Genomic DNA, 13,003 nt, shown 5'->3' on the forward strand with positions numbered 1-13,003 from the left:
TGTAATTTGTTAACATCTTCAAGTTCCTTATCCTCATACATCTTAAATTGACCCCAAAATGTAAAATAATTTGATAATTGTCCATAAAATATTTTAATTTGAATTTTTAACAATTTGTTCCATTTTTCATTAGAAGCACTTATGCTACTATATGTGTTAGAACTTGTATTACCATTACAATCATTTGCATTATCTATTTCACCTGATGATGAAGCGTGATTAATTCATCTGTAATATTCTTACAACTTTGGTTTCTAGATCATCTCCAGCAGCGTTGCCTTTAATTAATAAATCTAATATTTCTGAATCATGAGATTTCAACTCTGCAATTGTCACTTGTAACTTCACAATTTTATCTTTTAATACACCTTTATTCACACAATCGTCTTACTAAGTTTTTCCTTTAAAATCTTAACGTATGCACCATTGCACATTTTCTATTTAATATACCAACATTCATTTTTACCTTTAAATGCAAACCCAGTTAAAATTTGTAACTTTATCAGGATTCATGGCAATGCCTCAAAATATCTTTACTCAGCAATCCCAAAAATATAACTCAAAACAAAAACAAAAAAATGTCATAATATTCAAATAGAGTAAATCAAAATAATTTCAAATATAAATATGCATTTCCACATTGCAAACATAAAATATTTTACTTCGTTATTAATACAGTCAAAAGTCTTTAATCTGGACTCGTTGGGACTTCGGCGATTTTCCGGTTATAGATCATCAATTTAAATCTGGTACGATGGCATGCAGAAATTATAAAATTAAAAATATGAAATGTAATTTATGAAATAAAGAGCAATTATGATCTAAAGGGTATCAAAATTTACAAAAAAAAAAAAAAAAGCTTAATATTTATTTGTTTACTTTATTAAACATTTCTTTCAATGCGCATGTGTAAAGCATACATTACGCATAGTCGAAATTAGAAAATTGCAACCAGAAAACTATTTGACGTGTATTTCTGATATTTATAATGACGAGGAATTTTATTTAAATCATATCAAAGACGAAGTACATCGAGATGAAATACTACATTTAGTCAGGAATTATAAGCCGAACAAAATAAAAACATCTGCCCTGAAGATAAGGATAGTGCTGACAGATCAACTTCCAGTTCATTGCGTGTCGTGACGTTTCCCTCCCCCTCCCTTCCGCAGAGCAGCGCGAAATTGATAAACAGATTTCAGAATGGTTAGAGAAACAAAGGATATGCCTTTATCCATTTTTTGCAGCAACTCCACTTTTTGTTTGATGGACATCAAAACGTGCTTTCGCTTTATAGATCCTTTGGCAGCTCCAGAATTGGAAATTCTTTTTGACATAATCAAAAGTTCAAACTTACTTTTATAAAATTGCTCTAACAGTCTGCAAAAAATAATAAGCCGGATCCAATTCGAAGATTAAGGAACAACGCAATCTGCAACATTAACTGAAATAGATAATTTTAGCATAGTTTATACCGTCCGTTATACATTAAACGCGCATGCGTAAATGTATTATGTGCATGTGTAAATGCATATGCGTTTACGCATGTGCAGAAAATTTATAGCTTTGAGGTCTGGATTATAGATCATTCCGGATTATGGACGTCCGGATTAAAGACTTTTGACTGTATAATGCCACTTGTACAATACTTTCTCAACTATATATAAATAGAATCCTGGCTTACTTACAGTTTTCTATGTTGTAAGCAAAGCTCTCAAATTTCATCTCTAGATATTATTTCTTGTACACCTGCCACTGACTGCAACAGACATAGAATCCAGTTACTACAAATTCAATTACCATTCTGGACTTTTTGAATATTTAATACAATTCTGTTTACAGTTATATTTGCAAATTATGCACAGCTACAGTAACATAAAAACTCTACTTATCTGCATGTTGAAAATAAGCCTGCCACACTTTTCCTAAACAAAACAAAACAAAAACTTTTGGAACACGAACATTATTAACACAGAGGACCTAATTTTCTAAATGCAGCAAATTAAAAAAACTCCCTAATATATACTGAAATGTCCCCCTCCAAACCAAAACTCCATTCCATATGCAAAAATGCTAAAAATAATAACATAATAGGATATATCTCAGATTTTATCTGTTAAAATTTCAATTGATCTAGCCATTCATTTCTCTTTTGAAACTGAATCTGACAATTCCCTTCCTATCACTGATATTTTAATAATCTGCTGTGACTCTGATTTCTGCAATACTGTTTATTGTAAAACTTTTTCTGCTTGTTTGTCATCATGTCGTGTGGTTAAACAAAAAAATGGCTTCTTTTTACCCATATGTATACTCAACTCTCAAAGCTTGCTGCTCAGAATTTTTGCTTTCTAATGAACTCAATTGTTTGTCCAATTGTCATTGATCAAGCTTTAAAAAATTTTTCATCTTGCTGTCAAAAACATTCCACTGTTAGAAATAGCATTACTACCCTTGTTGTCTTTCCATTTTATCCTTCTATTACAAAATTGCACTTTCAAGTCATTTTCTTACCGATCGATAAAATCCATTGTTCAGTTCTTGAAGATTCCATCTCTGCCTTTTAATTTTTTTGATTGGTGGACTTGGGAAATTTGTAGCATATCTTATTAACGTTGTCCGAGATATATTGGCCAAATAAAAGGAATGTTGAAATTTTGCTTAAAGAAACAGGAGTCATGATAAATAAACAAGTTTTTGATAGCTATTCATAGTTGGAAATTTAATCGCAATTTTGTCTCCTATAAAGTTTATAGAAGGGTCTTATAAAGGGTCTATAAAGTTTTTTTCAGTTGGTTGACTGGATTTCTTTGAAGCTTTCCACTTTTGCAAAAATTTATCTTTAGTTAATTATACTAATTCAATCCAGTCCTTCCTGCTTTGAAAGGTTTAATGTCTTAATTTTTCATGTTTCTTTACTATTCTCTTGGATAGATGGCAGTATGGTCATGTTTGCTCTGCACTTCGTTTTTGGTATAAATATGCTCGTGGCTCTCCTTAGTCTGCAGAATTTTGTGGCTTCTGATGAAGAGGGACTTGTTCACCTTCGAAGTTGATAGAATTTTGATTTAAATCTGTGCTTAATCATTTGCTGTTTTGCTTTGATATTTTTCTCTCCTTTCGTAATCATTTGACCATTTTTATTAGTTTTGAGGATGGCATAATTGAATGTTGATAGAGCAAAGTTGTTGGGAACAGACTTTTTCAAAATTAACATGGCATAAAAACCTATGTCAGTTTTTCATTGACAGCTTACTTAACATATTGATTTCTTATAGAATTATTTTATACAATATGTTATGTATATTTTTCTGAAAAAAATGTTTAATCTTTATGTCAATTATTTATGTTATATTTTTAATCATTCAAAAATTTACATTCAAAATATGTAATAAATGTAATTTTTAAATACTTTTATGTATTGATTACTGATTTTTTTCCCCTAAGTATAATGTTGGAAGATTGAAATCATCTCTCTTATGTCTTGAACATTTTAATTTTATGATAGTGTGGAACTCATTTTCATTTTTCAAAAGTAGTTAAATAATTTATATATTATTAAAGTTTTAGGTATTATGCAGTAAATCTAGAACTTTGTTAAATTATGACTTTCATAACATTTTTTAGTATATTGGTTCCCTTGAAGTTCCAAGGCCAAGTAGTAGGGTTGAAATAGTTGCTGCTATGCGACGCATTAGGGTGAGTTAATACTAAATATTTTAATTATATACTCTGATATTTTCTTTTACTGTTATTTGGCATATTATGCTTATGTAGTTTATATAGTTTCTTGTGTATTTCTGTATAATTTGTAAATACTGATTTCCAAATACAGGAAAAATAGGAGAAAAATTATTAACTATCAAAATCTTAATATGTCAGTGGAAGGAAAATAAAAACCCCAAAATGAAAAAACAGTGCCAACGAAGCAAAGGTATTTTATAAAACCTAATATTTCCAGCTTTACTTACATAGTCTGTTTAGTCATTTTTTTTATTATTTATAATTTTCTGTATTAATTTACTATAGCTTTTCTTGATTGCAAATATTCCTGTGTGATTGCAATCATTTTCTGTAGGCACATCTTTGTGAAGAATCCAAGCTACGTATTGCTCAGTGAAGATTTATAATTTTAGTTAAAGAAGAAATAAAGTTTGCTTTTATTAAATTGTAAAAAGAAAGTCCAGTATTTGGTGTACTTAAAATTTATTCTTTGGATATCTTTAAGATTTTTCTCATTATATCATTAGTTTGTTATTTTTGAGATTAAAATTTAGTAATTTTGCCTTAGTAGGACACAGATATTGCCATCTGCAGATTTGTTTCATTTTGGTATCATAACATATCCTTGGTTAAAGGTTTGAAATGCCTACATCAGTATGGAAAATACCAATTCATTTAAAAATTAAACAAGATTTTCATTCATTACATTAAAAATAAAGGAAAAGAAATAATTGTTTAATGAGAAATTATATCATAAATAAAAAACATTTAAGCATCAAAGCAGCGTGTGTTTACTACACATACTTGGCTGTGGAAAAAACTTTTAATATTGTTAGAATTTTTTTTAACATTGTGAAATGGTTGCTATGTTGATGTGATTTAAAACAATATTGACAATTTCTTGCTTGTGTTCAGCCAAAGGTAAAGTACCAAAACATTTAATTGACTATAATGCTGTTCATGTTCCATTTTATTTAATTGGGCCAGCTAATTTTTTTGGATAATTTTATTAGAAAAGAATAATAAAATTTACTCATGTTTTTTCAATGTATAATGCTAAATGGTTTTATTCCTTGATGACTGCATTTTCCAACTTAACATTGCTTTGAAAGTAACTACAAGTCATATCCACCTTGATTATAATCCGTTGCCACCAAATAATGTCATAAGATAGTACATTTTTAGTAGCTTAATTCTGTGTTTCCCAATCTCTGCCCTTCTGACCCCTTGGACTTCTAATGTGCTTCCCAAACACACTTCGGATACTCCAGAAAAATAAAATAAACTGAGTAAAATTAAAAAATAAGGAAGAAGAATTTGAACAAAAGAAGAAATTTAGAAATTATGTTCTGAACACTGAAATGTGTCAAGTGAATTCTGCATCTTCTCTAGCAGATGATGTTTGGCCATTCCTTGGAACTGCATATTCAAGAAGCTTTTTGCAGTCTCTCAAGAATTGCTGGAATTCACTTGAAGCTTCTCAAACTTAGCCCTGTGTTAATACAAATGGCTAATCAATTTGGATTCACTTCTCAATGAATGCTCACAGCAATAATATTTTGATTTCTTATTGATTTTTCCTGCGAGTTTTCTGTATTTGATTTCATATTGAGGTTTAATTATGTAGCTAGTAAATGTTCATATTAAAGATAATAATAAAAAACTTAAACTGTAAAATCATGAATTCTTAGAAGCAGACTTATTAGACTTAAAAACAAATTCAGATGTTACTATGGGTCCCTCCTGCTACAAACGTAAGGGGAAAGCATTAAGCTATTCGGATAAAACTTCCAGCATTTTTAATGAAGCATAATCCTCTAATAGTGACAGCTTAAAATGTAAAAGACTTGCTGTGTAAAATGGCATATTGATAGAAATTTATAGCAAAATGATTCTGTCATTGCGAGGAAATAATGCTACAATTTTTTATGCAAGTTGCCAAAGTGTCTTTCTTTAAAATAGAATATATTGGTTGTAGTGCTTTGATTGCATTCCTCTTACAGAAACTTTCTCAGAAGAAAATAACATCAAGGTTCAAGAAAAAATATTATTCAGATGCATCTTGAAGCTTTGAAAAACTTGTTTAAATGGGTGTTAAATGTTTTCAGTGTAAACAAAACACCATTCAACAGAATACAGAATCCCCATAAATTTAACATCTCACTGCAAACTAAAAATCATTTTTCAAAACCGAATTCTATCAAAGTTTTGTGTATATGCAAATAGAATTCAAAATCTTGCCTGAAAAAGCAAAATTAGTGTTGCTGTCTATCTCAGGTGCACATCCTTGTGAAGCAGGATTCAACACCTGTACATTCACCAAAACAATACGCAAAATCTGTGTCAATGTAGAACAAGGCATTCACCTGCATTTACCAACAGCTGAACTTTACATAAAAATGCAACCACAGGTGTCTCATTGAACGGTTTTACATCTTTTTATGTTATATCTGTATTTAGGTCTACAGTGCTGTTGAGTTTCATAATAGTAAAATTGAATTATAATTGTCTTCTGTAATGAGTAATAAAAATTTCAAGAAATAATTAATGAATATCTATTTGAACTGAGTTGCATGTAATGATTAACTTCCAAGAATCGAATTTATTGTAATGACTTTAATATTGCTGTCAGCAAGAATGTATACTTCATGTTGTAACATAAATTGGTTTAATTTATTGAGCTTTTGAAGAAGCGCGAAAGCTGTTTTTGATTTTTTTTTCTCACAGCAGAAAATGTCAAAAATGAAGGGTTATTGGAGCAGTACTATGTGATTAAATTTTTCTTTCACTTGGGTAAAACCGCTTCTGAGATGCTTGCCTTGGTTAAGGAGACAAAGACAATGTTCAATCAAAGGCCCAGGTCTTCAGGTGATTCATTGAGTTCAAGAACAGACAGGAGAACATTGAAGATATAGAGCGATGTGGATGCTCTTCAGTGAGTGGTTTAGGCAAAAATATGGCCAAAGTAAAAAATCTCCTGCACTCCGATCATCATTGGAGTGTAAGATTAATCACCAAAGACCGCAACATGTGCAAAACAATGGTTCAAAGAGTTACTTCTGATATTTTGAACATGCAGATGGTTTGTGAGAAACCGGTGCCCAAAGTGTTGCATAATGAACAAAACAACAACGAGTTGATGTTTCCCGTGAGATGAAGCAGTTAGAAAATTTTAGATAATGTAATAACAGGCAACGAAATATGGGGGTTCCAGTGTGACCCTGAAACCAAGTGCCAAAGTTGAGTAGCACACATCAAACTCCTCATGCCCTCAAACAACCAGAATATCGAAACACAAGGTAAAGAAAATTAAGCGAAGAGTGGTCCGCAAAAATTTGCATCTCTACCTTCAGTGCTGTTTCCTACAAAGAAGTCCTTGCACACCTGCTGCACACATTGGTAACTACCGGAGATTGCCAATTGCTGGAAGCTCCACCACAACAATGGTCTAGCTCTCACGGCCTTTGTTATGATTGCCTAGCTGGCCAAATTTGGGGTTGCAACCTTGCCATAGCCACCATACAGCCCCAATGTGAGCCTGGCAGACTTTTTCCTGTTTCCAAAGCTCAAGAAGTCTGAAAGGTCTCCCTCCGTTTTGAAGATGTTCTGGCCATCTAGCAGTCTGTCACACTCTGAAAGAGGTTATGGCTTAAGTAGCCTTCACAGAGTGGGAGTTGCATTGGCAGTGGTATATCAACGTCCAAGGAGACTAGAAGAATTTTGACAGTATGTATTGATCAGATCTATAAATTCTTTTAGTCAGACCTAGTCTCATTACTTTATGAACAAACCTTGTATTGCATTCCCTTGAGGTAATTAATAAAACAACATTGATAGATTTAAAGATTTCATTTTATGGACACTGCACAACTGTTTAGATATCGCCTTAATTTACATTCCCTTACTATATTTATACCTTTTTCTTTGTACCTATAATGATGATGTCACTGCCATAAGAGCCACTTCCTTTTGCCCTTTTGTGAATGTAAAGGTTTCTGGTCATTTTCTTGTGGATTATTTTCACACTAAAAAATGACAGTTGTGTTTGTTAATACAGTACAAAGTCCATAATCCAGACTCGTCGGGACTTCGGTGATTCCGGGTTAAGGGTTTTTCCAGATTATAGATCATCAATTTAAATCTGGTAAGATGCTTTGCAGAAATTATACAATTAAAAATATGAAACCGTAATTTATGAAATAAAGAGCAGTTATGATCTAAAGGGTATCAGAATTAAAAAAAAAAAAAAGCTTAATATTTATTTGTTTACTTCATTAAACATTTCTTTCAATATAAGTTGCTTAAGTTGCTTCGTTTTTTGTGCTATATGCAGATGCGTAAACATTAAACGCACATACGTAAAGCATACAAAAAAAAAAAAAAAGTTTGTGACTTTGAGGTCCAGATTATAGATCATTACGGATAATGGACGTCCGGATTACAGACTTTGTACTGTATATCCATTCATACAGAAATGAGCTTTGTATGAGAAGATAATTTTTTGCCGAAAATTGAAGCATGTGCCATGATAAATTGTCAGAGTATACTAAACAGAAATAAAAATTAGTGACATTGTTGCACTTTAAGCATGATTGCCATTTCGTTTTAAAATCATGTCATTGCGTAATTTATATCTCATAATTAATTGATTAATTTATGTCTCATATAATTGTTTATCTTATATTAAGCTATTAAAATTTATTTGTTAAAAATCATAGTTCAAAATTCAAGATTTCCTTTTTGCATTTTATTTCATTGTCGTTTTCTTACAATAATAGCATTAATTCATGTACTCATGTTTTATGTAGTATGAATTCAAAGCCAAGTCTATAAAAAAGAAAAAAGTCAGTATTTCTGTATCTGTAGATGGTGTGAAAGTTATTCTTCGCAGTAAGAGAAGAGTAAGTATATTATTTATGTGATTGAAACATTCTAATAAATCTTGTACATGTCATTAAATATTACTTTCTTTTTTAGACTAATCAATGGCCTTGGGATGAAAATAAGTTTATCATTTTGCATCATCCTATATACAGGTATGTTGAATATATTTGTCTTCTTTTTATACAGTTGGTTTAAATCTGTAACTAGAGTTGTATGCAAGATTTTGGTGTGGTTCATGCATGATTTCATTTGCTAATGAATATACGAGGGTAAGTTGAAAAATAAGTTTCCCCTGTCGACTGTGGTCAGAGTTGTGTATGAAAGTCAAAAAATAGAATGAGACATTAAAGATATGACATACCTTTATTTTTCCACATAGGTACCAAGTACATTGAGACATTTGTCATATCGCTTGATAAGCTTCAAAAAGCCCTCCAGGAAAAATCAGGGCTTTGCATATGGAAGAAGCGTTGAACGGCTTGTTTCACTTCAGTATTGCTTCCAAAGTGCCTTTCCCCCAGATTTTTCTTCAAAGCCGGAAACAGATGGAAGTCGCTTGGTGCGAGATCAGGACTATATGGCGGATGGTGTAGGCGCTCCCAACCAAGAGTTGCAATATGGTATTGCGTTGCTGTCGCCGAATGTGGTCTGGCATTGTCATCCAACAGCAGAACGCCAGATGTGAGAAGGCCAGGCCGCTTTTTCCGAATCGCCTCTTTTAATTTCGACAGGGTGTCACAGTAGCGCGTAGCATTGATGGTTCCAACCTCCAAAAAGTCCAGCAACAAAACTCCTTGGGCGTCCCAGAAAACTGTGAGGAGCACTTTACCTGCAGAGGGAGTTGTCTTGAACTTCTTTCGGACAGGTGATGACGGATGTTTCTGTGGAGCAATTCATAATGACAGGGATGAAGCTGTACACTTCGACGTTAATTTCCCCCTCACCCCCGCTAACTGTGATTGGACTTGATCCCCCCCCAAAAAAAAATAGAAATAAAGAAGGAGAAACATTCTCTCCTTGTATGACTTGCTTCTCGCGTTATGCAATGGATAGTAAACAACGTTTGTAATCATCAATGTATGTTTTCCTTCGTATACCTAATAAATATGTTATTTTGTGTTTGCTAATATAATGATCGTGTTTTTTACATCGGTAGCTTGGATTACACTTTATTAAGGTAAAAACTTTAATTCTGTTTTATTCATCTGCTTGTCTCGATTTAGTGAAGTTGTAACAGTAAACAAAAATGAACCACGAATACCTTCAACAAAAGATTATGAGACCGAAAATATGTTTACTTCAGCTAAACGCATAAAATATATCCAGATAAGCCATTAAGAATAAAAAACAGAAAAGATACATTACCATAAATTATCGCTCGATAATCCGAAAAAGGAAAAGCCAAGCCTGTCTTCAAAAGCGAAACAAAACTGCATAGTTGCGTACTGCGCATTCGAAATACAGATAAAGAAATGGCTACTAGCTACGAAAATAAATATTCGATCATGAAACTAAACAATAACAACTATCAAGTATGGAAATACAAACTTGAAATGATCCTGAAAAAGGAAAATTTATGGGATTTAATAGCATATGATACACCAAAAGAAATAAACATCGAATGGAGAAAGCGAGATGAACAAGCACAAGCTACCATTAGTTTACTCGTAGAAGACAACCAAATCGTACACATAAGAAATAAAACAACAGCCAAAGAAATAAGGAATGACTTAAAGAAAATACATGAAAGAAAGAATCTTTCCAGTAAACTTTACCTTCTGAGAAAGCTGTATACGTTAAAAGCAGAAAACGAATACAAACTCGAAGAACACGTCAACAAGATGCTCGAAATCGTAGGCGAACTGCGAGGAATCGGTGAAGAAATAAAGGACAATCACATTGCAGCTCTCTTACTAAGCGGCGTACCAAAAAGCTACGAAAATCTCATTACAGCTTTAGAAGCACGCCCAGAAGAAGAACTAACGCTGGAATATGTAAAAACGAAACTCATCGACGAATGCCTGAGAAGAAAAGAAGTCACGCGAGCAGAAGAAACGACTGCCTTCAAAACGAATTTTAGCACAAAATTCAAGCATTTAAATTAACGAAGATGCAATTATTGCAAAAAAATAGGACACTTAGAAAAAGAGTGCAGATTCTTAAATAACCACAAATAAAAAGATAAAAACGAAAGTAACTCATTTTTCAAGAATGAAAAGCAAACAAATAAAGGAAATTATGGAAATAAACAGAAAACGAAAATTGCTGTAAACGAGGATACACATGAAGATTAAAACGAAAATAAGAATCATGAGAAGACTGAGAATCACACGTTCGAAGTCACCAGAGAAAGAAAATCTCAAAACTCAAACTGGTCAATCGACTCAGGTGCTACTTGTCATATGACCGATAACATATACTTTTTCACCAAATTGGATAGAAGCAAAACTGAGCAGATAACAATTGCTAACGGCACGCAGATGAAGTCCGAAGGTATAGGAGAAGGATACTTATACTGTACAAACGACGAAGATAACGAAATAGAAGTGAGACTCGTAGATATTCTGTACGTTCCTGACCTAGAAGGAGGATTGATATCCGTAAGAAAAATTACAAAGAAAGGATTTACAGTTGAATTTGAAGAAGATAGTTGCAGAATAAAGAAGAAAAATAAAACCATAGGAATTGCTAAAGCAGAAGGAAATTTATATACCGTATTTGAATCGCAAAGAAAAACAGCCAAAATTGCAGCTGCAGAAAGAAGAGAAAATAGTATAGATCTTTGGCATAGAAGGCTAGGACACAGAAATTATGAAGCAATCAAGAGGCTAAAGAGTGATGACCTGGCAACCGGAATAAGGATTGACGGAGAAGCCAAAAAGGAAAAAGAATGCGAATGCTGTATCAGAAGCAAAATGACTGAATTGCCGTATCCCAAGCTAAACAACTATAGAGCAAAATCAGTTCTAGACTTGATACATTCAGATATTTGTGAACCAATTGGTACAACATCACTAGGAGGAAAGAAATACTTCATAACATTCATCGACGATCATTCGAGATATACAACGATCTATCTGCTAGCTACAAAAGATGAAGCTATCTCCAAATTAAAACAATTTGTAACCATGACGAAGAACAAATTTGGAAAGAAGCCAAAAGTCTTAACAACAGACAATGGAGGAGAATATACAAGCAAAGAGATTGAAGACTATCTAAAGGAAGAGGGAATCGAACATCAAACCTTCGTAGCATATTCACCGCAACAGAACGGTAGAACAGAAAGAAAAAATCGATACTTAACGGAAATGACAAGATGCCTGCTACTCGATTCAGGACTCAAAAGAGAATTTTGGGGTGAAGCCGTAATGACAGACTCACCAGGCGAGGGACCTCCGTCCCTGGTCCACATTATATGGGACCCATCCAGAGTTGAAAATCCAACGCCCGTGGGACCTCGTTCTCGCAGGCGCAATCCCCGCAGTCCCCGTCCGGCTTTTACGAAGCATTGGGCAGAACTTAAACGTTGCCAGTAAATGCGTTGTCACCTCGCCTCCGGGCACCACTCCATTAGCAAAACCACATTGTAAAAAGGTGCTCTGTCCGCTTTGTCAGTCCCCGCCACGAGAACTGAATGGGGTCAAACCCCCGAGAACTCAGTCTACAAAACAGGCTACCATCAAGATCAGTTGAAAAAACACCGTATGAACTATGGAATAATAAGAAGCCGAACCTAAGCCATATCAGAGTTTTCAGCAGTACAGCTTATTGTCGAGTTCCAAAGCAGAAAAGAAGCAAACTAGACGAAAGAGCAGAAAAAGGAATTCTTGTTGGATATAGGGACCGTACTAAAGGATATAGAATTTACATGCCACATGCAAACAACGTCGTGATCAGAAGAAGCGTAATATTCGATGAAAGCAAAAAAGAAGAAATGCCTTGTCAATTAAACGATCAGCATGAGGAGATAGAATGACCTTTTAAAGAAAATAAATTGACAGAACCATGTCCAAATGCTATTACAGAGGAAGTAATTGAAACAGAAGAAATTCCCCCATTACCGAGAAGATCCCACAGAACGACTAAAGGAATCCCACCAAACAGATTCTCATACATGGCTAAGAATGAAGAAATCAAAGTTCCTAAAGACTGGGAAGAACTGCAAACTTTTCCTACCAAAGAAAAGGAACTGTGGTTAAAAGCTACGAATATATGAAGCAACCAGAAGGCTACATCTCTGCTTCAGAAGCAAATAAAGTCTGTAAACTGAATAAAAGTATCTACGGACTAAAACAGGCAGCCAGAAACTGGAATCACAAGATAGCTGAAATCCTGCGCAAACAAGGATACGTTCAAGGAAAGGCTGATCCATGTTCTTTCACACTAATCGAGAAAA

General features: G+C 33.4%; 1 protein-coding gene across 1 annotated transcript in view; it reads left to right on the forward strand.

The window, feature by feature from the left end:
• The window catches only part of LOC118192498 (carboxyl-terminal PDZ ligand of neuronal nitric oxide synthase protein-like), a 116,640-nt gene that overhangs the window by 13,558 nt on the left and 90,079 nt on the right, over positions 1-13,003 (forward strand). The window contains exons 2-4 of the mRNA XM_035363494.2: positions 3,628-3,699; positions 8,532-8,624; positions 8,701-8,759. Coding sequence (XP_035219385.2) covers positions 3,628-3,699; positions 8,532-8,624; positions 8,701-8,759 — 224 coding nt within the window. The remainder of the gene's footprint in view (positions 1-3,627; positions 3,700-8,531; positions 8,625-8,700; positions 8,760-13,003) is intronic.

Source organism: Stegodyphus dumicola, chromosome 12 (assembly GCF_044657685.1).
Source record: "Stegodyphus dumicola isolate Sdum_Otavi_A_Nest chromosome 12, ASM4465768v1".
NCBI lineage: Eukaryota > Metazoa > Arthropoda > Arachnida > Araneae > Eresidae > Stegodyphus > Stegodyphus dumicola.